A 27,711-nucleotide genomic window follows, 5' to 3' on the forward strand; every position below is an offset into this window, starting at 1 on the left:
AAACTCTGCAAAGATACAGACTACAGTCTTAGCTTCATGATTAAGCCTGCGACGTACATTGAGTAAGTGTATACGGTTTAAAGTAACATTACTATTCAAAATCAACGAATATTTCGTACAATTGTTCGTAAAATAAACTTAACCAATTAAAAATCAGTGTTCCTTATTGCAATTGCCGAAATGTCAACGTCAGATGTGGTCAGGTAAAATATATGTTTGTGGATACAAAATGCTATAAATATCACTTTAATTCTGCAGTTAAATTAATAATAAATAATAATATAATTAAATAATAAATAAAAATAGTTCAATAATCGTCAACATTTTTAATGTATTTTTTCATGCTAGAAAGAAAACTATCGCAAACACTTTATTTGTTTTCAATTTACGCTAAAATGTCCGGTTATCTTGCTTGCGATTGTGTAAAATATGTAACCACCAAAAAAGCATACGAAATAAACTTCCTTCCTCAAACAAAGCTCGACAGACAAAAAGATGTGAATATTGATATATTTACTAAAGCTAATATAAGCCACGTCTCAGTGAATAATTTATATTTTCCTGATTGATATCTTAGAATCGTGCGTGAACGCATTACCGGGTTCATTGACACAGGTGTTGATTTACATTTTACCTGAAGATGATGTTGGAAATTAAGTTGGTATAATAATCATTGTAACGAACGTGTTAAACACATAGTTGGTCGGAAAGTGTACACTCGTCCGACGAATGTTTATGAACGTGTACACATGTAATCTATATCTAGAATATTATATGGAAAGGTTCTGATATTCCACTGAAAATGCTACTTTGATGTAATGAATAATTTTGCTAACAACAACCTTGCAGCATGTTCTAACAATCGGAGTTTCCGTGGATAGTGATTTATTTTACATCTTTGAAAGATAACTTCACAAAAGGAAATTGGAAAAGACAAATTTAGGGTTAGTTTCAAACAGAGGCTCGTCGGCTAAAATGCAGTTCACTATCTGCTATACACTTTAAACAGAGTAGTGTTGTTTAAATGCATCAGCACTATTTACTAACGTGAGCAGCGAAATGTGATGGGAATATTTCATGTGCTTTAAGGTGTATTATATATGCTTTTTACAAGTTGTTCATACTAAAATAATAATGATACATGTAAATAATTTCAAAGTGATATTACGGATGTGCGGATTAGAGGACGCCATTCCGGTTCACTTTAAGCCGGATGGCGGGAGGTTCCAGAAAACAAATACGGTTAAGCTTATTAAAGATACGGATTATAGTGTAAGCTTCAATACTAAACCGGCGATGAACATCGCGTAAGTCTAACAATTACTGAAATGAAAATAATAATATGCCTATTTACCATGCTCTTGTTGCAACACGTTGCCAGGAAAATGTTAGTTTTCATAATAAAACAAGAACAATAATTGTTTTACCCTTAATTACCTGAATTGTACGCGATTTTCACGCACTTAATTATTATTATTTTCTATTCTAAACACAGTGACTATATGCTTTTAATTTGTTTAGCTGAGCCAGAATGATAATATTATATATAATATATAATATGGCTGTTCTGATAGTCAACATACTTTAGTTTGAGATAGTTTTACTGTGCGTTTTACTGGTCAAGAATGAACGGTATTGATTTTGGAAGATTGGGAGTACTGCTATGTATGTTCCTCGTCATTCTTGCAAACCTAGGCCCTACAAATTAAATTTTATTGGATAATGGAGACGTGCGTATGTTATTTTTTAAGTTATATGATCCCAAGCATCCCTAGTAAAGGTGAACGCTTCACCAAAGGCCATAATTTAATTTTATTGTCTAGATGTCTGTTTAGCCCCTATAATCGGTTCATTTTTCAAACTCTCTGATATATTTTCTTTGAGATTATATTGCCTGGTTGCCATAGTGATGCAGCATCTGTGCATAAAGCATCAAATTAAAATTGCGCTCTCAACGCTAAGCTTTCCTACATTATTGTGTAAATCCATAAACGCACATTGCGCCATTGCGTTCCTGTTATAGAAAACAACACCAACTGTTGCATTGTGATTAAATGCATGAACTTCTTTACGAAAAAGTAATGATCATAGAATGATGTTGCAAAAGAACAAGAGTAGCTATTTAATTCTAGGAAGATGGCGCTGTAATTACAAGCAAATAATGAATGTACTGTTTTAGGCCTTTTTTTTTAAACCAGTCTGTGACAACTGAATTTTGCTGTTGTATGTTTACTATGGATTAATATTACACACTTATGAACTATATATAAGGTCAATTATGAACATTTTTGGTATGTTTATTGGCCTTGTTGAGAACTCAAATGAAATTTCAGCAATCAGAAACAATGTTAAAACACGGTAGAAAAGTACTCGACACGATTTAGGCTTACGTATGGCATGTTCAAGTATTTCAAATGTGATATAGTATTGGAATGGATAATAAAGACTCTTAATAACGTATGTTTTTTAATATTGTAGAGCCATGAATGCGTCAATCAACTTTCATAGTACGTTTATCCATGTATACGTGATACGAAATAAATGTTATCATGTTTTATAAGTAATTGTATACGCCATAATCTGAATAAATTCGCTATTAAGAACTCATATGAGATAGTCTCTATGAACTTGTTTGGTGAATTTAACAAAAGTATATTTAACAAATAGAAAATTGTTTTTGTACAATATCCTTCTTTCATGTCGTCATATTCATTTTGCAAACCAGTTGTCAAATCGAAAAAAAGTTGTAAGGCACTTGATTTCAAGACAAAAGGTCGATTGCTCTTTTATGGAACTACTTGAAACTCTATAACAGGAAGAATCATTAGCAAATATTCTAGATGATCAGGCGGGTCATAAATCGTTAAATCGACGGCTGTGTGTGTTCCTCAAGTGCACCAATTTAATTCAACTGATTAATGTTGCCGATTGCGTCAATGGTTCGCTTGCGTCAATGTTTCGCGTAATATAATGTGTACTTGCTCGATTACAGCCAATATTGCGTCGGTAAAAAAAACATGTGGTATTTTAAATTTAGTTCTATGTCCGTGAACCGTAAAATTAAATCGCTCATATTAATATCTGTTTTGTTTCACTGGTTACAAACATTTGGAAAAGTTTGAATATTAAGACACTTTACATTCACTAGTTGCAAGCATTATTGACTATGTATATCTATCAATGCTAACGGAGAAGAAATCCGCGAGTTGTAATAAAGTATTAGTGTGACACTTATAGTAAAGTGTGTCACTTACAGTGATCGTGAGGCTTTGAAATTGTACTTAATTAATGGAGCGGATAATTGGTGTTGGTTTTATATTTGAACGGATATTTTATTTTAATTGGCCTTATGTTAACTTGGATGTTAAATAAACAATATAACTAGTCGGTTTTGATAAATGATAATGATTTATTCTAAAAGAGCTACGACTTTAATTTTATCCTAATAATTGTATATCCGACAGTTCATATAGAACTAATAACATAAAACAGAGCCATTTATGTAACATTTGGTCTTACTTAAACATTGTCAGATAACGAATCTTGCATTATATATACTCAGTTCATAGTCAAAGACAACCTCTTCCTTCTATGTTAAATACCATGCAATAATTTATTATGTATGAATTGTTATTATTGACAACGTATTTCTCCAATGTTATTATTACAACTGTCAAGTACCTCGGACATATGATCAATAGCGTAATAACCTGTCATTGAGACATCAATACAGACACGCAAACAACACTTCTGTGACAGCTAAGTACATGTGTATTCTAATGTACAAACAAACGTTCTTTTCGGATGTCTATAATATCCTCTGTATGAACACTGCCCATATAGAAAGTGCATTCTTGGACTGATATTCTGTATCTGTGATCACAGTGAAAGCTGACAGCGTCCGATATTCATCGGAAAGTGGAATAAGACACCCAGTCTCCTTCGTCTTTGCCGTGTTAACAGTGACAGTTACACTTAAAGGATTAAATTAGTTGTGATAATAAAAGATTGTTTCGTGTGTCTCAACGGAGTTTTCTACAAAACCTTTACAGTCAGAAATCATGTTTAAATTTTAACTAAAAAGTAAAAAGAATGAATTCGTATAACCATGATGCGGTGACGATGAATTTAGAAAACATAACGAACACATATGATGCAGATAATTATTTAGCATGTTTGTTGTGTCAACTTTAAATGTGAAAAAGATAGAAGTATTTACAGGTATATAAAAAGGAGGTTTTATAAAAGAGACGCCGAATGTATTTTACATCAATGTGTTTCACTTTAACAATTATATTTTACTTTAAACTATAACGCATTTGTAAAACAATACAAGTGTATATATTTGTAAGTGAACTTGCATTATTAATGTTATCATGGTTCATAAATTCAAAGTGATCTTACGTTGGACCGGATTAGAAGACGCCACTCCGGTTCATTTTAAGCCCGATGGCGGGAGATTCGAACTGTCAAATACAGTTAAACTCAGTAAAGATACGGACTATAGTCTAAATTTCACCTTGAAACCGTCGATCAGCATTGAGTAAGTTTAACATGTTGTCCCCAACGATTTTTTCTGATGCACGTATGTGATGGTTTTATTAAACACATTTACAAAAAGGTTTCAAACAACGATAAGAAGCTAACATGATACTTAACTATTAAACTAATACTATCATCATATTACTTCACCTGATAACCAAACGATGCCACAATGGACTTACAATTAAAGCGAAATAAATAACTTAAGTCCATGTATTTGTCATTCATTTTGAATTCATGCTAATAAGTTCGTTGCTATGAGTTTCAAATAAATATTGGGTGGTTACACACGCTTATAACAAAGGTCTGACTTGTTTATTGCAAGAACGCGACAAAGCTGCGGTTAATAACGTGCTGGTGTAACCGTGAACGCCGTGCGAATCTGTATGTCCTGAGATCGACGAATATGTACGTTTCATTCAAGTAGTTATTATTCAATACAAATATATTGGCAGATAAACAAAGATTAAAAACAAATACCCCGTATTTAAATGTCATTGAGACATCTGCGGACAATTAAGTTATGCAATAAACGTGAAGTGACATCTCAATACATGAATATTTTGATATACAAAGAGACATCTGAGCTCACGAGAATTTTGATATACAAAGAGTATGTTCAGAAAATCATCCATTCACTGCAGCGCAGGTTTATGGTCAAGTTATGCAGAGTATGACATCTCAAATGGAATATAACAAACTAACTATGCGTTGTACTTGACATTTTATGTATCCTCGACTAACCATGGATCGCCGTAGTCACAAAGAATCACAAATTGCAAATCAAAAACTAAAGTAAGAAGCAATAAACTTACTTGTTTCATGAAGTTAATCCTTTAAACTTATATTCCACACAAAAATGAACGTCAAAGTAAGCATCCTCGTAGTTTATAATCCAAAAATAACACACACATGCTTGACTGCGTCTTTTGTTTTGAATGTACCTTGAATCGCCGGAAATGACGTCGTCATAGCCTTGGTTGCAATTAAGGCCAAAACTAGTTTATTTGTGGTTCTGTGTTCATAACATATACTTGCAATAGTCTGACAAGTGTTAAAAAAAATTGGTTGTTAAATGGGTTTTTTTATAACTGGAAACTTTAACAGTGTAACATATTTACAGTTTTTAATATGACTTTATTTTATTCTTCTGGTTTTTGGCAATGGGGACAGTAGAATGCATCACCCCTTTTTATTACTTTCACTGGTGTGCAATAACCTAGGTGTGTCCAGTGCAAGCATGGCATACCATTGCGAATCCCATCACACTGTGCCCACTTAACAAAGGTAAGTGATAAACATGCTGCCTGCTCTTCGGTTTGAAACCGATCACAGGCACAACAAGTTTCATCATCATCATCATCACTGCTTGATGTTCCTGGGGCTTTTTTTATAACACATGACTTGCTTGTTGTTTTCAATAACCTGGCTGGGACTGATTTTGTTGTCTTCTTGGGTCTTTTCATGACCTGTTCATGTTGTTGGATGGCATTTATGACATTGTCACTGGTCAGTTCTTTGCCAGACACAAGCTTACTAACTGTTCTGTAAGGTTTCCTGACCGATTCATTCTTCTTTTTTACTAGCTGTTGTTCTTTTTCTTGAAATACATCCAATGGAATCCCCCCTTCTTCAACGGTAGCTTGACTTGACTGACTGTCACAACTGTCATGAAATACCTCAGCTGGAACCATGCTGCTCTTTGGTACAGCAGTTCTATCCAGAGGGTAAATTCCTGTTCTTCTAAAAGAAGACTGCAAATTATCCGCACATTAGGCCCTGTTATATACCTTACAAGAAATTTCGGCTATGCTGTACTTGGTGATGGCAGCATGTGTTTGTCGTATGTATTTGTGCAATTGGACATGGTACATCCTCTGAAAGGGTCCATAGCATCCAACATCAAGGGGCTGCAGAATGTGGCTTGTATGTGCAGGTAGGATGTATAGTATGACGTTGTTGTCTTTTGCCCACTCAGCCAGTGTTAGGGCAACATGTGACCTATGTCCATCTAGGATCAAAAGAACCTTTTGATCGCCCCTTCCTGGTACAAACTGTATGAAGTGCTCTGTAAGATATTTGCGAAACACATCCATATTTGACCACCCTGAATCGGATACAGTTCCACTTGCTCCTGCTGAAGAACCCTTTAGTAGGTCATAGTTCATTTTCTTGCCAGGGAACACGAAATATGGTGGAATGGCTGAACCACTTGCGCTACCTGCACCAATTATTGTAACAGTGTCACCTTTTCCAGATGTCACCGCCTGAGCGGGATGGTTGGTACCTGCAACTAAATGAGGTGGTTTATGCAGTATTGACACACCTTTTTCATCCACATTATAGATTAAATGTGGCTTATCCAAGAGATCATTTTTTTGCAGACAGGTTTCAAGATTATCAAAGTATGTCATGACAACACCCTCACTAGCCATCTTTGCCCTAACAAACTCCAGTGCTCTGGGTTTTGTTACCCGCATCTCTGGCCACCGCTTTAGAAATCCTTTCATCCATTTCATAGACAGAGGTTTATCTTTGGTGCGTTTCCCCAGCTGAACAGCAAACTCACTTGCAACATCGATGCATTCTTGCTGGGTATAGCCATAGCCTAAGTCAGCCATCCTCTTGAAATGATTGACAAGCTTAGCTTCTTCAAACTGGTCAAGTAATGGAAGTTTGCCCATAACACACAACTCAGGATCAACTCTGCCAATAAACCTGTCTCTAAGTGTTCTTTCTTGCACATTAAACATTCTTCTAGCCCTGTAGACAGTTAGGCCTTCCTCTTTCACCATCCTATAAGCATTTGTGAGGGCACTTGGTGAATAAACCCTATAATGTTTCTTCACAGGTGTGGGATGTGCCTGATGTAAAAATGAAAAAAAATGCATCTTCAAATTTATCTATCAGAACATGGGTCAGAAAAACCATCCATACAAATAGTTTGGCCTTACTACGAAATACTACGGTCACGTGATCTTCATTGATAAATGTAAACAGAGCAGACGGCAAATGTTACAATGTTTAAAAACGGAATTTTGTGTGATTTGTTTGTTTTTTTCAATAATATTCATTTTTGGAATAATAAAAATAAGCTTTTTATCGATTAAATTCTTAATTACTTGTTAAATACCTGTTTAAATCGCATTTTGTCGAGTTTGACAGTTGCCTTCCGTGGGAACAGCTTTCTCACAACACTGTGACGTCACATCTCGCGCATGCGCGGAAATATCGCGTGATCAAAACAAAACTTGTAAATACGGCGAACCAAGGTTTACGGCGATTTTAGGTACGTCTACGATAATTACGTTATAATTAGTTGTGATAGTATTTTTTGGATGTATCATATAATTTTCTTAACAGACATATTGAACAATAGCATTGTTTATGTTTTCTTCATGAAGAATGAATCAAATCGCCATTATATGTTCATAATCATTTGAAAGCAACATGTATTTCACGAAAATATTTGCAATGCACAAACTATGAATACCAGTTATAACATAAATTGAATGTAAATTCCTTATATGTTACTTATTCAAATCGCAGTTACTCAATAGCCTAATTTATTATACATTATTCCAACGTATCATAATGCCTGTGCGGAATAGAGGACACTACTGCGGTTAATTTCAAAATGGTGAAAATCAATAAAGGTGCATATTAAAGTCTTAGCTCCACAATGAAGCGGCGATGTACATCGAATTATTTTTTCTAAAATGGCGCGAACGATTAGTTAAAAGCCAGTTTGAAGCATTACCAAGAGTAAAACGACATAGCATATTCATGACGTGGTCGTTTTGGTATGACATTGAGTTTAAGCACTAGTGTTAATTGAAAATAATCATGCACGCCACTAAAAGTCGTGAATTACGATCAATTACATCGTAGTCTCACCAACAATTTGCGTTTATTAAAAGTAAATTTCAACTCAATATGAGCTAAATACATAACAGTCACTATTATTTTTAATACAGTGCATGAATATATAATTGAAACAAAACTTGTTAATGGGTTGATTACGATTTTGTCATTTTCTATCATATTAATAACATGTTTGAGAACAAGCTTTCTCATTGATCAAGCTCTTTTACTAAACTGGCTAATCTTGAAAACCATAAAAATATCAACATGATTAAAATTCATCCAATTATATCTATAGTTTTTTACAATTCCGTGTTCAAGCTGCCGCAGCAACGATGAGTTATACTTATGTGATTATTATGTTAAACATTAATGGTTAAGTTATAAAGACTACAATTTAAATTCGAATACCGGAATATGTCAGATAACGATATTACTTGGCAAGCGCACATTTGCATTTTTGTTATTCTCTATAAAGTTAAACATGCGATGCGCAAATCAAGTATCAGATAATGTAGTTACCATGATTGTTGTTAAGAAAAGATCACCAATGTTTCTTGCATGTAGAGCTGTTGTTAATTAAGAGAGACTGGTTACTCCTTTGCCGAACCTGCAACCGATAGTTTGAAATGTAATACAGCAAGTGTTGAGATCGATATACATTAAAGTTTAATTAAAAGTAGTGTCTGTATAATACAAACACCGTGCATATCGATGGCAATTGTGGTATAATAAAGGTTAGGTTATATCTAATTTTCAAATAAGTGTATATTTGACGACTTATATTTCGTTTTGAAAATCAGCCTATGCTATCATAGATTGGCATGCTAGAACTGAAAAATAACTTTCTTTTATTGATTGAGCAAATTTGTTAAGCCTTCTCTTTCACCGACCAAGTTCGAACAGTAAATTTGCCATTGTCTTTGTTGTCATAAATTATGAGCATAGTATCAGAGGAAGGTGTTTCAGGTATTGATTGTATACATTTTACAAAAGCATGTTCTGGAATGCTTGATTTTAGTTGGCAACAGAAGTATATTGATTCTTCAATTCGATTAAATATTCTGAATAGTCGGATGCCTTCAATGAGGTATCCAATTAAAATCACGCACGTTTTCAATTTTCACTTGAGTGGGTTTTAGATGATACATTTTCACTGCATATTGAACAACACTGTCTCGACTAATTGTTCTATGTTATGCCGTTGGATGAAATACACCATAAAGGTGTGTTTATGCAAATGAGCATATAAAACAACATTAACTTTGTGTACGTTTTTGTAAGGAAAAAAATCACATTTACAATTTTGATGCAAGTAAAATTATTCCAAATTGTTTGTCATGCATTTTTAGTTTGTCATCTGTGCATAGTTATACTGAAACACGTGAATTCATTCAAATTCATTTAAACTATAGGATGTTGATGTAATTTCAATAACAATCAAAACATAAGTCATGCGAAAATGTTGATATACATTGATATATATATATAGGCAAATGTGAAGCTCTTATTATTCAACGGATAGTTTTTGTATTGGCATGTCGTGATGCAAGCAATGATGCTGTTGTTGTTGTGGGTTGTTTTTTCATTAAAATAACGTTTAATTAACTACAAACTAAGGGTTCAGAATGATTACTTAAGTACTCCAATTCATATAAATATGGAACATTACACTAGCCATTGTTCCAACAATATGCATTCTTAGAGGTGATTGGAATGGATAATGTTTGACGCGAAATAGTGCAAGCCACAAAAGCCACATAGTATTTGAACTAGCATATTATTTCGTTTTCATATACACTCTCATACTTTAATTATTGGTATAGAACAAAGGGTTTCCTAATTTATATATGCAACAACAATATTATAGGCAGAATTAGAAGTCCGCATAGTGAGAAAATACTTGAAAACATTTTATATTTTCAGTTTATTTGGGAATAAACTTTCACGATGTAAAATCGAAAGTGCATCGCAAAAGTAGGTAATATAACGATATACACACTATAAATAACGCAAGTAGATTGATCTTTTTATATATAAATTATATACAATTCACTACGCATGCACACTTTGTTTGTTTTACCACGTGACGATGATAATCAATTTACTTGCGTTATTTATAGTTAACTGGTAGATACCTGGTACCTGTACTAAGTACAATTTTATTACCGAATGTATGCAAATATGAAAACTTAACAACAATTTGCAAGCAATGTTATATACCAGTCGTGATATTTTAATCAATATAAACTTATAATTGTAAAAAAATACGTTATTTCAGAACTTTTCTTTTTTGGTCATTCGTGGTTGACGGTACCTTTAATTTCTTGTGCCGATCCTTGACTTTTTCGGTACATGTATCAGTTGTCTACCTTCACTCAACTTACTATATGGTTGCTATCATTTTCAACATTTGATCATCTCCACGTGATTGACTTTATCAAACAAAGATTGTGTAGATGTTTGCTTTTTTGGGCATATTCTTATTGATGTATGAATCGTAAAATAGTTAACGAAAACTTTAATCTTAGCTGACTTACCTGCCCAACTCTTTTGGATATATTAAGGGAAACCAATGGCATTTTATTTGTATGTGTTTGGTGAATGAATTGTTTATTCGACAACGTACCATGAATTGTCAATTCAAAAACGTGATTTCATGTAAATGTACCGATAAATACCAAATCAACAACTGAGAAATTCAGATAAGCATCAAGTGTTTGCGTATTTTATATGCTAGAATGCAACATCCTTGCAAACACACAATTTGTTTTCAATCGACTCTAACATGTTTTGTGATCTGATTTGCGGTCGTGTAAAATCAAGCAAAGTCGACACACAATAGGATGTGAATAGTAAATTTCATATATGAGAAATTTCGTGTAAAAGGTATATACTTTTTCCTCGTGGCTTTTGCAAAATCATTTGTGAACGCGCAACATGGCTCATGGACACAGATGGTGATAGGAATTGTAGTTGAATCTGAAGCGGGATGGTACGTTGGTCATTTAATCGTTATGATTTGTTTAAAAATTATAGTTTGTTTGGACTTTTAATCGCTTCACATAATGTGTTTATTAAGACGTGGATAGTTGACCAATATTGATAAAATATATTACAAAGGAATAATCTGAGATTCTATCCGAAATGCTTTGTTTAAGTGATGAATTTTACTGCTAACAACACAATTGCAGAAAGTTTTAGCAGCCAAAGTCGCCGTGGTGAGCGAACTGTTTCAAAATATGTTGCTGTATCATTTAGTTAAAAATATGACACTTGAAGACCAAAATAGGGTCAAGCTTCATCTTTAAAGTGACTCTGGTCCCCAAAAATAGTTAACTGTTTGCTATAAAAAAAGGACGGACGTTTAAATCTCAACCGAAAATTAAGTTAGTTTAAAGGCGTAAAGTCATTTGTCTATAAACTTACAGACGTTGTATTTGATAAAAGAGTACAAACGCATCAGTTTACGCATGTATTATTATGGTTAGTTTATATATCTTTACTATTGCGATCGACATTGTTTTATTTATGACGCAATCAGCACCTTTATTTACGAAAAGGTGTTTTACACGAATCAACGCAGCATTTCTATCTAAGAAAACTGCAACGATAATCACAGTGAGTATTTAGTGTATCCGTCACTGAGGCATTGAAAACAATATCTGGGCTATACGGTTACGCAAATTTCCCCAAATGCGTCAAGAACATCGGCACAGACACTGACATATGTTAAAAAAATAGATGTTACGTTGTCCTTGGTAGACCCTACTATAACATAACAAGGTACAGCACGCATATGGGAGGCGAATGTATGTTATATTGATTTGCTCTGTTGAATTTTCACGCTTAAAGATGAAGAACTTCATAACAGATAATATGAATTGATTATATTTTCATAAATGAAACCAGTACATCCAGAACTATAAGAAGTTATGTTCTAAAAATATGCTAAATTTGAAAACACATCTATTGATAAATAAAGGCATAAACACTTAAACAATGATATAACTAGAAAAATGAACCGGATCATGATGCATGTAGATTATTATACACTGAAGAGTTAAATCAGTGTTTTGTTAAGATCCCATCCGCTTGTTTTACATAGTTTAATTATAATGAAACATGTACACAATTTCAAAGTGACTTATATTCATTCGAATTGTTTCTTTTAAATGTTTTAGTAAATATAATTTACTCTTTTTAATCTAAAAAATACTGCTCAAAATATGTATTGACCTTGTTTATTCAGTTTTTAAATTCGTTGCTCTCACAACCTTTCAATTGGGCGCATATTGCATCCTTTTTTTTGTCGCTTGCACGTTTTTTACACGACATTTTGCCTTATAGTATTAAGTGAATTGTTAATTGGCAACATTAGTTATATAATCCCTGATTTTTTAAAAGCAATCGGGTAATTATAATTGGCTTACAATTGACGCCATTCCAAAAATGATACAGAGCAAATCTGTGAAATTATTTTTTTCCACCTACGGTCATTTAAACTGTATGATATTAAATCTATCAGGTTTATAACATGAACGATACAAAAATAACGCAAATTTTATGTTCTCTGACTTTGCTTTTATCTGCCAGGTTTTAGTACCATCATATTTAATTATGTGTCACCATATTAAAGTGATATTATGGGCATCTAACAGTTTATAGCTGTCTATCGCAACCGTTGTTTAGTTTTGGTGTTTTCACTTCATTTACACTTATATTTGTTAATGCAGCATCAACATACAAAAACAATATCCCTCAAAGAGAAAAATAATGCATTTGAATATCAACCGTACTTTCGTTTGACAACTGGTCATGCATGTTCGATGTGAACCTAAATTTAGTTTTAGTGCAGATTCGTTCTTATGACACAAAGACACAATTTTGTTTTACGGATCATTTCGGCTAAGGGGACTGGGTGAGTCACGTAAGATATCGAATATAAAATATATTTTTATAAACAACTGGTAGCAAGATGAGTTGCAGATAATTGGTCAGTAACTACATTTTAATTAACTCTTATGACCTGTTAAAGGGATCTTTTCACGGTTTGGTAAATTGACAAAATTGGAAAAAGTTGTTTCAGTTTCGCAAATTTTCGGTTTAGTTATGATATTTGTGAGGAAACAGTATTACTAAACATTTACCATAGTCTAATATAGCCATTATATGTATCTTTTGACGATTTGAAAACCTTAAAATTATAAAGCGTTGCAACGCGAAACGATTGAATAATTTGGAGAGTTCTGTTGTTGTCGTTTAAATTTACGAAACTACACAGATTGCTTATATAAGGTATAAAATGCACGTACAAAGTTCACTCGGCGGAATAGCCGAGAGGGCTAATGCGTTTTTACTCCAGCCTAACTCCAGGACTTCGGGGGTCACTGGTTCGAGCCCTGGCGCCGGCTACTTATTTTCCTTTTTTAAATTTTATTCTTGATTTTTTAATGGAGCTTTTAAGATAAAATGTTTAAATTTATCAATATAAAGCATTTGATGACTTACTTCAAAATATGCCAAAATCTGTGAAAAGGCCCCTTTAATTCTTTTCAGCTCTATTCAACAGTAAACAATGCCCATAATATCACTTTAACACAAATAAGTTGGATTGATACCGTCCGAAAGTGTCAATCAATTAATTACAGGGGAACAGTGTGTCCGAAAACACCATAGTGTTAAGGTTAGAACAGAGTGCATCCCCTATGTCACTACTAATCTAGTGTCAATTGATTATCTATAGCATAATCAAGATAATGATAACATAAAGTACATTCAACATAAGTTAATTTCTAAAATGAGAACAAATCTTGTCAGTATCTTTGAAAAACACACACAGAAAAGCCTAATAAACTAATACAAATGTAGACAAACATCTCATCAAATCAGATAAGCACATATTTTAAATGGCTTTGGCACTGTTATTTGGTTAGCATTTAACAGACAAGCAACGTCAGATGATCAGGATACTCTAAAGGCGGTCATCGGAAATCAATAATCACGATACATATTGGAAAGCACGATACAAAAGCATGCGTATGTTTATTAAGTATAGTTCGCCAGTGACAAGAACGTGAATAGTTCCACATCCACATGCAACATTCAAATGAATACTTAATAACGGTTCCGAAAAGATAAGCAACGTTTCGTGGCTTTCTTATACTGACAATCTTAAATTTGCATGTGATATCACGAGATTCAATGATTGTGCTGGTCAACAGTGCTATTGGAGCTCTTAAAGCTGGCAAAATGAGATAAAGTGGTGCCATAAAAATAATTACTACATGTGTACAAAGCCAATTGTTCACTGGATGTTTATTCTCCTGAGATAAGTGTTAATTAACAGTTGGATGTGTAATCAATAGCTGGTATAATATATATCAGCGTTTTGGCATTCCTTCGGCTATGTTCTTCGTGTTTAATAGTTCTGAGTATTATTGCTCGAAAAACCAATAAATGATGTTGCAATAAAATGGTTCAGTTGTTGCAATTATATTACAATTGCGTTTATTATAAAACATTAAATCTTGAACAATATGCAAAGCATATAAAGACAAAATCACGTTTAGTTTCGCTTGAAAGGGATTTTATTAGTATTGTTCATTTTGCCATTCATTAAATCATCGCAAACATACTTCATTAAGAGTTTTCTGAAACAATTTTATACAAAATTTGAAAATCAAAATTCCTTCGACTAGAGTTACATCACGAATCTTTGAGAAAACGTAATTTCATGTTGCATTGTCGGACTTCAGCAACAGCATTCTGTCACAAGTAAAAAGGGTACACGTATGCGGAACTTGTTCGTATGTTAATCTTATGTTGTTTTGTGTCTTTAATCTCATTAAACTCTCAAACGGTCTGAAAAAAACACTGAAAATTACTTTGAGGAATACATTAATCAGTTTACTTCCACGTTTAAATATTGTAGTTGGCCGTTTATCGAAAATGTTGCTAAAACATAACTTTTGATACGCGTATATGCAACTGTTGATCCACATGTAAACGTAAATATTATATATGCTAACTCTAAAAATATCTTATATTGGAAGATAAATGCAGCAACACTGCAGCCAATATAATTTATGACGTGTGTTTTAGAACGGATAAAATCTATATTGAAAACATACTAAAGTGCTATATATATGTTTCAATCATGTGTTATATCGTTTAATAAAAACTGAAATTTAATATGGTACATAATTTCAAAGTGTCCTTACGGATGTGCAAATTTGAAGACGCTTCATCGGTTCATTTTAAGCCAGATGGTGGGAGGTTCGAGCAGGCAAATACGGTGAAACTCTGCAAAGATACAGACTATAGTCTGAGCTTCACGATTAAGCCTGCGACGTACATTGAGTAAGTGTATACGGTTTAAATCAAATATATACCTAGAAGTATGTTTATGCTGTTCGGTATACAATTGATTTGATACATTCAAATGCTACAGTTAACAATATTTAATAAAATTTTGACTAGTATACATATGATCCTGGTGGTTTAATACGTCAATCAGTATTAGGAAAATGTAGAATGTTTGGGATAAGCAATGTCCGACACAATGAAATGCTCCAATCAGACGATACACAATAAAACATGATATTACTTATTTGCTTTTTCATAATTTGTTAATTTGCTCAACACCATTATATCGACTTGTTTGCAGTGTTATTGAACGTTTGTAGTTTCCATTATAGCAAATAAATGTTATTCATATACTCCAATAAAATATATAAATGCTGTCGCCATGTGTACGGTTGTGCTCGTCGCATGTATTTATCTTTTCAGACGAATTTCAATGACATGTCGTATTCTATTTCATAGTATATGTCAGAAGTATCAAGCGTCTTTTCTGACAGGAAATTAATTGCTTCATTTACTGTGTTATAAATCAACACAACAAATGTTCTAGTCATTATAATCAAAGAACATTTGTTTGTGAAGATTTATTTGTTGAGCAAAAATGTAATAATTTAAATCTGCAGTTAAATTAATAATAAATAATAATATAATTAAATAATAAATAAAAATATTGCAATAATCGTCAACATTTAATGTATTTTTCATGCTAGAAAGAAAACCATCGCAAACACTTTATTTGTTTTCAATTGACGCTAAAATGTCCGGTTATCTTGCTTGCGATTGTGTAAAATATGTAACCACCAAAAAAGCATACGAAATAAACTTCCTTCCTCAAACAAAGCTCGACAGACAAAAATAATATTTATATATTTACTAAAGCTAATATAAGCCACGTCTCAGTGAATAATTTTTATTTTCCTGATTGATATCTTAGAATCGTGCGTGAACGCATTACCGGGTTCATTGACACATGTGTTGATTTACATTTTACCTGAAGCTGCTGTTGAAAATTAAGTTGGTATAATAATCATTGTAACGAACGTGTGTTAAACACATAGTTGGTCGGAAAGTGTATACTCGTCCGACGAATTTTTATGAACGTGTACACATGTAATCTATATCTAGAATATTATATGGAAAGGTTCTGATATTCCACTGAAAATGCTACTTTGATGTTATGAATAATTCTGCTAACAACAACCTTGCAGCATGTTCTAACAATCGGATACACTCTAAACAGAGTAGTGTTGTTTAAATGCATCAACAATATTTACTAACGTGAGCAGCGAAATGTGATGGGAATATTTAACGTGTTTTTACGTGTATTATATATGCTTTTCACAAGTTGTACATACTAAAATAATAATGATACATGTAAATAATTTCAAAGTGATATTACGGATGTGCGGATTAGAGGACGCCATTCCGGTTCACTTTAAGCCGGATGGCGGGAGGTTCAAGAAAACCAATACGGTTAAGCTTATTAAAGATACGGATTATAGTGTCAGCTTCAATACTAAACCGGCGATGAACATCGCGTAAGTGTAACAATTACTTAAATGAAAATAATAATATGCATATTTACCATGCTCTTGTTGCAACACGGTGCCAGGAAAATGTTAGTTTTCATAATAAAACAAGAACAATGATTGTTTTACCCTTAATTACCTGAATTGTACGCAATTTTCACGCACTTAATTATTATTATTTTCTATTCTAAACACAGTGACTATATGCTTTTAATTTGTTAAGCTGAGCCGGAATGTTAATATTATATATAATATAATATGGCTGTTCTGATAGTCAACATACTTTAGTTTGAGATAGTTTAACAGTGCGTTTTTCTGGTCAAGAATCAACGGTATTGATTATGGAAGATTGGGAGTAATGCCATGTATGTTCCTCGTCATTCTTGCAAACCTAGGCCCTAAAAATTAAATTTTATTGGATAATGGAGACGTGCGTATGTTATTTTTAAGCTATATGATCCCAATCATCCCTAGTAAAGTTGAACGCTTCACCAAAGGCCATAATTTAACTTTATTTAATCACCTATCTGACAATAACGTCTTAGTTGCACCAACGTTAACGGAAATATGGTACATATTTTCCTGACTACATCTGTATGTCTGTTTAGCCCCTATAATCGGTTCCACTTATCAAGCTCTCTGATATGTTCTCTTTGCGATTATATTGACTGATTTCCATAGTGATGCAGCATCCGTGCATAAAGCATCAAATCAAAATGGCGCTCTAAGCGCTAAGCTTTCCTACATTATTGTGTAAATTCATAAAAGCACATTGCGCCAATGCGTGCATGTTATACAAAACTACACCAAGTGTTGCCTTATAATAAAATGCAGGAACTTCATTACGAAAAGGAAACGTTCAAAGAAAGGTATGATAATGCAAAAGAACACAATAGCTATTTAATTCGGGGAGGATTGCGCTGTAATTACAAGCAAATAATGACGTACTGTTTTAGGCCTTTTTTAAATTGAACCAGTCTTTGAAAACTGAATTTTGCTGTTGTATGTTTACCATGGATTAATATTACACACCCAATTTTAATGCATTATATAAGGGCAACTATGAACATTTGAAGTATGTTTATTGGCCTTGTAGAGAATTCAAATGAAATTTCAGCAATTAGAAACAATGTTAAAACACGGTAAAAAAGTACTGACACGAATTAGGCTTACGTATGGCATGTTTAAGTATTTCAAATCTGATATAGTACTGGTATGGATAATAATGACTCTTAATGACGAATGTTGTTTAATATAGTAGAACCATGAACGCATTAATCAACGTTCATAGTACGTTTATTCATGTATAAGTAATACGAAATAAATGTTATCATGTTTTATAAGTAATTGTATACGCCATAATCTGAATAAATTCGCTATTAAGAACTCATATGAGATAGTCTCTATGAACTTGTTTGGCGAATTTGACAAATGTATATCTAACAAATAGATAATTGTTTTGCACAATATCCTTGCTTCATGTCGTCATCTTCATTTTGCAATTAAACAGTTGTCGAATCGAAAAAAGTTGTAAGGAACTAGATTTCAAGACAAAAGGTCGATTGCTCTTTTATGGAACTACTTGAAGCTCTATAATAGGAAAAATCATTAGCAAATATTCTAGATGATCAGGCGGGTCATAAATCGTTAAATCGACGGCCAAGTGAAGTGATTTCCTCATGTGCACCAATTTAATTCAACTGATTATGTGTTGTCGATTGCGTCAATGGTTCGCTTGCGTCAATGTTTCGCGTAATACAATGTATACTTTCTCGATTTCGGCTGATATTGCGTCGGTAAAAAACACGTGGTATTTTAAGTTTATGTCTATGTCCGTAAACCGTAAAATTAATCGCTCCTATAAATAACTTGCAATGTTTTCTTGTTTTGTTTCACTGGTTACAAACATTTGAAACAATTTGAATTGGACACTTTTTCATTCACTAGTTGCAAGCATTATTGACTATGTATATCTATCAATGCTAACGGAGAAGAAATCCGCGAGCTGTAATAAAGTATAAGTGTGACACTTAAAGTAAAGTGTGTCACTTACAGTAATCGTGAGACTTTGAAATTGTACTTAATGCCACGGATAATTGGTGTTGGTTTTATATTTGAACGGATATATTATTTTAATTGGCCTTATGTTAAAGTGATATTATGGGCATCTAACAGTTTATAGGTGACTATCGCAACCGTTCTTTATTGTTGGTGTTTTCACTTCATATACACTTATATTTGTAAATGCAGCATAAACATACTAAAACAATATCTGGGAAAGAGATATATAATGCAATTGAATATCAACCGTACTTTCGTTTGACAACTGAACATGCATGTACGATGTGATACTAAATTTAGTTTTAGTGCAGATTCGTTCATACGACACAAAGACACAATTTTGTTTTGCGGATCATTTCGGCTTACAGGACTCACCAGTCACGTAAAATATCGAATATAAAATATATTTTTAAACAACTGGTAGCAAGATGAGTTGCAGATAATTGGTCAGTAACCACATTTTAACTAACTATTTGACCTGTTAATTCTGTTCAGCTCAATTCAACAGTGAAAAATGCCCATACTATCACTTCAACTTGGATGTTATTTAACAATACAACTACATATGTAGCCGGTTTTGATAATGATATATTCTAAGAGGGATACGATTTTAATTGTATCCTTATAACTGTATATCCGAGAGACTTTAAACATTATCAGATAACGAATCTTGCACTATAAATACTCAGTTCATGGATTCCGACAACCTCTTCCTTCTATGTTAAAGTCTCTATAAAGCTCAAAATCAACGAAAATTTCGTAAAGTATTTCGTAAAATAAAATGAAACCTAAACAATCAGTGTTCCTTATAGCAATAGCCACAATTTCAATGCTAGATGTGGTATGATAACATAGATTTTTGTAGATACAAAATGCTCGTTTTTATTTATTTATGGACACAATAAATTCTATGCTAATTTCCGGCAAATATATCTAATCATACGACACCCGAACACTAAAATGGTACCATGTTCAAACCATAATAAAAACGAGCATTTTGTATCCACAAACATCTATTTTACCAGACCACAGATCTGCCGTTGAAATTTTGGCAATTTCCCTAAGGAACAATGATTTTTTAATTATTTAGCTTTATTTTACGAAATATTGTACGAAATTTTCGTTGATTTTGAGTAGTAATGTTACTTTTAATATCATGCAATAATTTATTAGGAATGAATTGTTATTATTGACAACATATTTCTCCAATGCTATTATTACAACTGTCAAGTACCTCGGACACATCATCAATAGCGTAATAACCTGTCATTGAGACATCAATACAGACACGCAAACAACACTTCTGTGACAGCTAAGTACATGTGTATTCTAATGTACAAACAAACGTTCTTTTCGGATGTCTATAATATCCTCTGTATGAACACTGCCCATATAGAAAGTGCATTCTTGGACTGATATTCTGTATCTGTGATCACAGTGAAAGCTGACAGCGTCCGATATTCATCGGAAAGTGGAATAAGACACCCAGTCTCCTTCGTCTTTGCCGTGTTAACAGTGACAAGGATTAAATTAGTTGTTATAATAAAAGATTGTTCCGTGTGTCTCAACGAAGTTTTCTGCAAAACATTTAGAGTCAGAAATCATGTTTATATGTTAACTTAAAACTAAAAAGAATTAATTCTTATGATGCGCTGACGATGAATTAAGAAAACATAACGAACACGTGTGATGCAGATAATTACTTAGAATGTTTGTTGTTCGGGTAATCAACTTTAAATGTCTATCTTTACAGGTATATAAAAAGGAGGTTTTATTAAAGAGACGCCGAATGTATTTTACATCAATGTGTTTCACTTTAACAATTATATTTTACTTTAAACTATAACGCATTTGTAAAAAATACAAGTGTATATATTTGTAAGTGAACTTGCATTATTAATGTAATCATGGTTCATAAATTCAAAGTGATCTTACGTTGGACCGGATTAGAAGACGCCACTCCGGTTCATTTTAAGCACGATGGCGGTAGATTCGAACTGTTAAATACAGTTAAACTCAGTAAAGATACGGACTATAGTCTAAGTTTCTCCTTGAAACCGTCGATCAGCATTGAGTAAGTTTTACATTTTGTCCCCAACGATTTTTTCTAATGCATTTATATGTTGGTTTTGTTAAACGCATTTACAAAAAGGTTTCAAACAACCGTTTACGGTAAGAAGCAAACATTGTACTTAACTATTAAAACTAATACTATCATCATAATACTTCACCTGATATCCAAACGATGCCACAATGGACTTACAATTAAAGCGAAATAAATAACTTAAGTCCATGTATATGTCATTCATTTTGAATTCATGCTCATACGTTCGTTGCTATGCGTTTCAAATAAAGATTGTGTGGTTACACACGGTTAAAACAACTTGTTCATTGCAAGAACGCGACTTTTTATCAACTGTGAAATTGTGTTTTAATCACCGAGTCTTACTGATAAAGTTTATTGCACTCATCTCTTTTGCCTTCTTGGTGTGTTTATTAAAGTTATGATACAACCTATATTGTCTGCGAGTTTTTTATTTAATTTAGCGAAAAACAGCAGTAAACAAAATATTTATAATAGCCAAAAAGACAATACACATATTTGATTTCGCTAGCGCTAACCTACGGTATTTCGAATGTACATGCCCTAGTGAGTAAATATCGCCTTATAGCTAGAGCCACTTTATATTTATAACAAAATGGGACATTATGTATATGCAAATATCTCTAAATGGAAGATTTTATATAGCTATTCCCATCCATTTTATTCTAAATTAAGTACAGATATTGTTTATGCACGACTCAATACCAGTTTAAGATAATTAAGTGCCTAAGCTCTTTGAACAAAATACATTTTATACTATTAAAGCAAGATTATACGATTTTTTTATATGTGTTAAATTGTAATATATTGATAAAATATGTCACAATAACATAAAGTAGGCAAGAAAAAATATACATTAGTTTAAACCGATTTATTTTGGCTCGATTGCATCGAAAGCCTAAGGCTTATATAAACGCTCTCGAGTCCGTTTTCTGTGCCTAAACCAGTACTTGGTGTCCTTGAGGGAGATCTAAAGTACGCTCTCACGGTGGGGATCGAACCCGTGACCCTCCGATCGCTAGGCGGACACAATATACTTTACACCACGGCGACTTATAAAATATATATTGAAGACGAATTTGCTAAAATGCAGCAAAGACAAATTAGCGCCCCGAGCCGATTGTGTCGAAGATATTTCGTACATATTTTCCTACAATAACCAAAGCATTCGTCTTTTTAGTTAGTGTTCATGTGTCGTGTGAATAGATATCGTTGCAGGAATTTAAAATGAACCGTTAAACTAAATTTAGATTCACATCGTACATGCATGAAATACATGCTGGCGAATTCGACTGAACAGCCTTTTTCGATTTCAGAATTAAATATCTGGCTTATTTTACATTTTTCGACACATTTTCTTCTCTACTTTTATTTAAATTTATATTGAAATATATGTTTATATAAATTAATAAATATTTGACAAAATTGTGTAATCTCGCTTTAAATGTAAAGTTTCGGTTAATATGGAAAGTCGTAACGTGCTCGTGTAACCGTGAACGCCGTGCGAATCTGTATGTCCTGAGATCGACGAACATGTACGTTTAATTCAAGTAGTTGCGTTTATCACAAACTACGAGTGTAAGTGTAAATCGATGGTAGTAAAGTATATTCAACCACAACAAAAATGTGCATGTTAAATAACTTATCGACCTTTGAACGTCAGATGGATCTATCTATCCACATTTATTATGCATTTTTCTAGGTTTCGTATTTATTTCGATATTGCACACATTTGATAAATTAACATAAATATGTATTATTTTAATATTTGAGTTCATACATTTATTGTGATAATATTGTGATCTTTAAGAAATAAGCTCAGCGGTTCTTTATGGTCATAACAATACTATGGCAAGATTTTTAGCCAAGCCGTAGGCACAATAGTTCACTGACCAGTTACAGCTAGTCAGTTGCATAAAGCTGGTCAGTTATTAATTTATATTTCAGTGGTTAATGATTTAAAATTATTCGAACGTTCTTATCCTAGTACTTAAAATGACACAATACATTGAAAACAGTGGGCCGGTGAACTATATTTTCAACTGGTCACAATTTCCAATGCGATTATAGTAAAATTATGGAAACCGGAGAGCTGAATAGACAGTTAACCCATTTATGCCTAGCGTCTAGAACAAAAGGCCTTGGCAAACAGCGTAGACCCAGATGACACGCCGCATGATGCGGCGTCTCATCAGGGTCTGCGCTGTTTGCTTAAAGGAATTTCTGTAAGAAATATTCTAAATATAGAAATAAATATACTAGACATCCCTTATTTTGGAAATAAATTGATCCAATTTTGAAAAATGGGAGAGTCCACTAGGCATAAATGGGTTAAGTTAAATATCAGAAAATTTTCAACGGTATGATACGTACCGTAAACGGATAACACAGTACTTGTTAGTTCAGTTACTATTTGAGCCGCGTTCTGAGAAAACTGGACATAATGCATGTGCGAAGTGTCGTCTCAGATTAGCCTGTGCGGACTGCACTTTCCGACTTAATTGGATTTTTTGCGTACGAAAAATCTCATAAAAGCGGAAAGTGTCTTCCCTGATTAGCCTGTGCAGACTGCACATGCTAATATGGGATGACACTTTACGCACATGTATTAAGCCCAGTTTTCTCAGAACAAGGCTCATTTTATTTAACTGATTTTTACAGGCAGCAACAATTTGAGGAAACTTATAATAAACAGAGAGCTGGGTTCGTAGGATTTTCAATTCGATCTTTGATGGGCCAAACTCAATTTCACGTTGACGAACTGTTAGATGGACAGAGCTGATTTAACTTCAGTTAATTTAAGATCGACGAAGAACAGTGAATAAAGTTGTTATAACTCACCATATACAATTGCTGTAAACTGATGACAAACGGATAAAAATATAGACCAAACACAGTTAACAAAGTAATCAAGTTACAATATTGAACAAATAATCAAATAATTGGAGAAAGGTTTAAATAGTTTTTAAAAAATGTAATAGTTACATATTTACTATTATACTGATGACAAACGAACAGTGTTTCCGAAATAAAATAGATCATCATTTACAAACGCAAATGAACGTACTACCCGAGGTTGTAATATATTATCACTTACACTTTCAGCAAACTGATGATCAACGGAGAGCTGCATAGACTGGAGCTGGTGAATGGAAAGTCGAATGACGAAGTCTCGAACGGACGGACGTACAAGACACTGTTCACTACTAAGGGGTTCGAGCTGACAAAGTCAGGAAAGCGACGGGAAATCCTTATAGTCATCGAGGTTAGCGGCGATAGCTTAATTCAAATAACCTTTAACCGTCTCAATTTGTATAAGAATTTTGTTTAAACAGTACTGATTTTGTTCCTTTAAAAGTCATTTCCGCGTGAAGGCTAGTCAGTTTACCTTATGTTCTCTTTTAAAGGGACTGTCAACCACGAATGAAGAAAAAAGAAAAGTTCTAAAATACCGTATTTTCTTACAATTATTATTTTATATTGATTAAAATATCACGACTGGTATATTACATTACTTGAAAAAAGTTAATATTTTCAGTATATTCGGTGATAAATTTTTGCGATTTGAAATCGAAAGTACATCACGAGAATAGATGACATAACGATATACACACTATAAATAACGGAAGTAGACTGATCATTTTATATATTAGATATATACAATTCACTACGCATGCACAGTTTGTATTCCTGGGTTAACCACGTGACGATGATGATCAATCTACTGGCATAATTTAATTATAGTTAGCTGGTAGTTACCTGGTAGACATACCCAGTAAAATTTATTACCAAATATACTGAACATATGAAAACATAACAACTTATTTCAAGTAATGAAATATACCAGTCGTGATATTTTAATAAATATAAACTAATAATTGTAAAACAATACGGTATTTCACAACTTTTCTTTTCTTCGTCGGCGTGGTTGACAGTTCCTTTTAATAGTAAAAGATGATGAGTAGTTTTGAAGTAACAGTATTTGCCGAATTATCAAGAACCTTGTTTAGAATATGCGTTATGATACTATCTTGGCCGATGTTGTCAAATAGTTCCTGAAACATAACAAAAGCTTCTATCTGAGCAGTTAATTTCACTTCTTCGACCATCTTTGCAATGCGAATTCCTGTTTGAGGAAAAAGTAATTTAAATGCAATTCAATGGTTGGATTATTTCGCCTAGTTATCTCAATATATGTTTTGGATTCATGACGAAACTGAAATACTGACACCAGTATGCATGCAATTATTGTTTTCCCTGAGGGTATGGGGTAACTGTCAAAAAAAAGGTACTTTTAAATGCAATTATAGCAAAGAACTTGAATATTTTTATTTTGGGCTGTATTGGTTTTCAGCTGGAAAATGGCGTATACATGAGGGTGACCCTCCAGTGCAAAGTGTACGCCCCAGGGGACAAGAGCCACGCCCAGTGGGGTGACAAACTCTCCATGATAGACATGGACTGCAGTTTGGACCCGGCGCATAATTACGTCACTATTTTAAAGGAGAAATATTTGTGACGTTGTTGAACTAAACGCGTATTATTGCATAAACTGGGAATTATTTAAGACGTTGTTAAGTTTTTCGAGTTCTCTTGTCTTTAATAAACATTAGCTTAGTGCGGACAATGCGCTTAGTGCGTAGTTGTTTTACCCTGGTAATATTTGAAACGTCGTCCCTTGCAATGAATGATTATAAAGCAATTGAATATACAGAACTAATGACAATTACGTCATTTTGAATGAGAACTATCTGTGTATCATTTACTAAAATGGGTCCGTTTTAAATTAAACTGTATGTTACATCCGGCGCACAAATGGTTTACGGATAATTATATTCGTCTAGCGACATGTAATTGAAACAAATGCATAAGTCACTTTTTCATACGTAATGCGATAAAGAACATGCTGCAATTGTATCATCTTTACAAGCAAAATAATTGCTATATTTGAAATACTGTACCTAGTTTGTACGGGCTTATTTTTGGACGTGGTATTAAAGTGTGTCATTAATAAACATGAGAACAACTTACAACCCAAAGCGTAAAAACGTGAAGATTGCCATATCAAATTGTTATAATGGATTAACTAAGACATCATTAGAATTTAAAATATTGCAATTTTTAATACATATGAATATGAAACACCCTTACGTTCATTATTATTCAGTTTTTTGTGTGTTTCTATTTGTAGTTTATATAAAACTTATTTTCGGCAAGCAATATTACATTATTCGCATACTTACGTCGCATTTACCATAATCTATTCAAATATAATTATGGAAGAGATATTTATGTTGATCTCTCGCTTTCTTGCAAAAAGTTGTTGCTTTTTAGTGCAGTTAATTCTGCCGAATACTTCATTTTGATTCTGTGCGAAATGGATACTTTGGTTTTGTTGTTTCACATTCAGGTTACTGTTGGAACAAGATATGTTCAAAAGTTATTGACATGATTTCATATTCATATTCTTTGTCTGGGTTTACTTATAAACACATAACGCAACACGTTTTAAATGCATGTTAAACAGTTTCGGGAAGGAGATGTGAAGTACAATGTTTGGCAATTATGAAAGTATAAATGAGCCGTTCCTTACACACAAAAGCATATATTAATAATCATTCGTGACTTTGTGAGAACTCAATACCTACATTAGTATAAATGATGACAAAGCATATTTTTGTCATAGCATCGTAAAACAGAGGTGCATGAAATTATTTTATACGATTTGGATTTGGATTATTGCATACGATACTAATAATATATTTAAATATATGTCAACTATATAGGTTTTGTCGTGGTGCAGATCAAATAATTATGTTGCATGTTTTTTTAACATATTGTTAAATGAAGAATTCTGTTTTTAATAAAGGAATAAAAAGGCAAATTTTTAGATGCTTTAAAAATGTGCCATTTTATGTGTATTTGTATTTAAAAATACTGTCATAGCTCATCGTATGTACCATTGAAATATTAATATTAAAGACAAAAATGACCGTGTCCATGTGTGCTTACAAAATAAACTATTGTTTTATTTTTTGTATGTGGTGAATTTGACTTGCATTATAAGTGAAACACAGCTTAATGAACAAGTCCATACATACTAAGAACCGGAAAAGTTTTAAATGGAACAAACTGTTCTTATTCCGAACTCACGCCGTTTTTTTCGGGCCTTCAAGCGAGTATATCCAATTTTAATTTCAATATTTGTCTTTCGAAATCATTACCCAACACATGAAGTTTGATCTT

The 27,711-nt window shown here is 33.0% G+C and overlaps 1 protein-coding gene and 1 long non-coding RNA gene across 4 annotated transcripts; one reads left to right on the top strand and one right to left on the bottom strand.

Moving 5' to 3' along the window:
• The first annotated feature begins 667 nt into the window (after positions 1-667).
• LOC127862621 (CB1 cannabinoid receptor-interacting protein 1-like) lies at positions 668-27,408 on the top strand. 3 transcript variants are annotated; one of them, XM_052401826.1, is made up of 3 exons: positions 668-1,307; positions 24,571-24,730; positions 25,820-27,408. In XM_052401826.1, exons 1-3 carry the CDS (start codon positions 1,078-1,080, stop codon positions 25,982-25,984), a joined length of 555 nt encoding a protein of 184 aa, XP_052257786.1. In that variant the 5' UTR covers positions 668-1,077; the 3' UTR covers positions 25,985-27,408. The 3 variants fall into 3 exon arrangements, with proteins under 3 accessions (XP_052257786.1, XP_052257788.1, XP_052257787.1); XM_052401828.1 differs by lacking the exon at positions 668-1,307 and adding an exon at positions 15,608-15,768; XM_052401827.1 differs by lacking the exon at positions 668-1,307 and adding an exon at positions 16,811-17,309.
• LOC127862628 (uncharacterized) lies at positions 20,604-21,719 on the bottom strand. Its single transcript, XR_008040708.1, has 3 exons — positions 21,593-21,719; positions 21,297-21,358; positions 20,604-20,938 (listed from the first exon to the last, which is right to left on the bottom strand). It is a non-coding gene; the product is annotated as an uncharacterized LOC127862628 (long non-coding RNA).
• Positions 27,409-27,711: the final 303 nt, after the last annotated feature.

Source organism: Dreissena polymorpha, chromosome 16 (genome assembly GCF_020536995.1).
Source record: "Dreissena polymorpha isolate Duluth1 chromosome 16, UMN_Dpol_1.0, whole genome shotgun sequence".
Classification (NCBI taxonomy): Eukaryota; Metazoa; Mollusca; class Bivalvia; order Myida; family Dreissenidae; genus Dreissena; species Dreissena polymorpha.

What these genes read in the sequence shown, in the direction of transcription:
- LOC127862621 (XM_052401826.1), top strand. Translation starts at nt 1,078, where the DNA reads ATGTGCTTTAAGGTGTATTATATATGCTTTTTACAAGTTGTTCATACT. An exon ending in AAACCGGCGATGAACATCGC is followed by an intron (nt 1,308 to 24,570) that starts GTAAGTCTAACA and finishes TTACACTTTCAG; the next exon opens with CAAACTGATGATCAACGGAG. An exon ending in AAATCCTTATAGTCATCGAG is followed by an intron (nt 24,731 to 25,819) that starts GTTAGCGGCGAT and finishes ATTGGTTTTCAG; the next exon opens with CTGGAAAATGGCGTATACAT.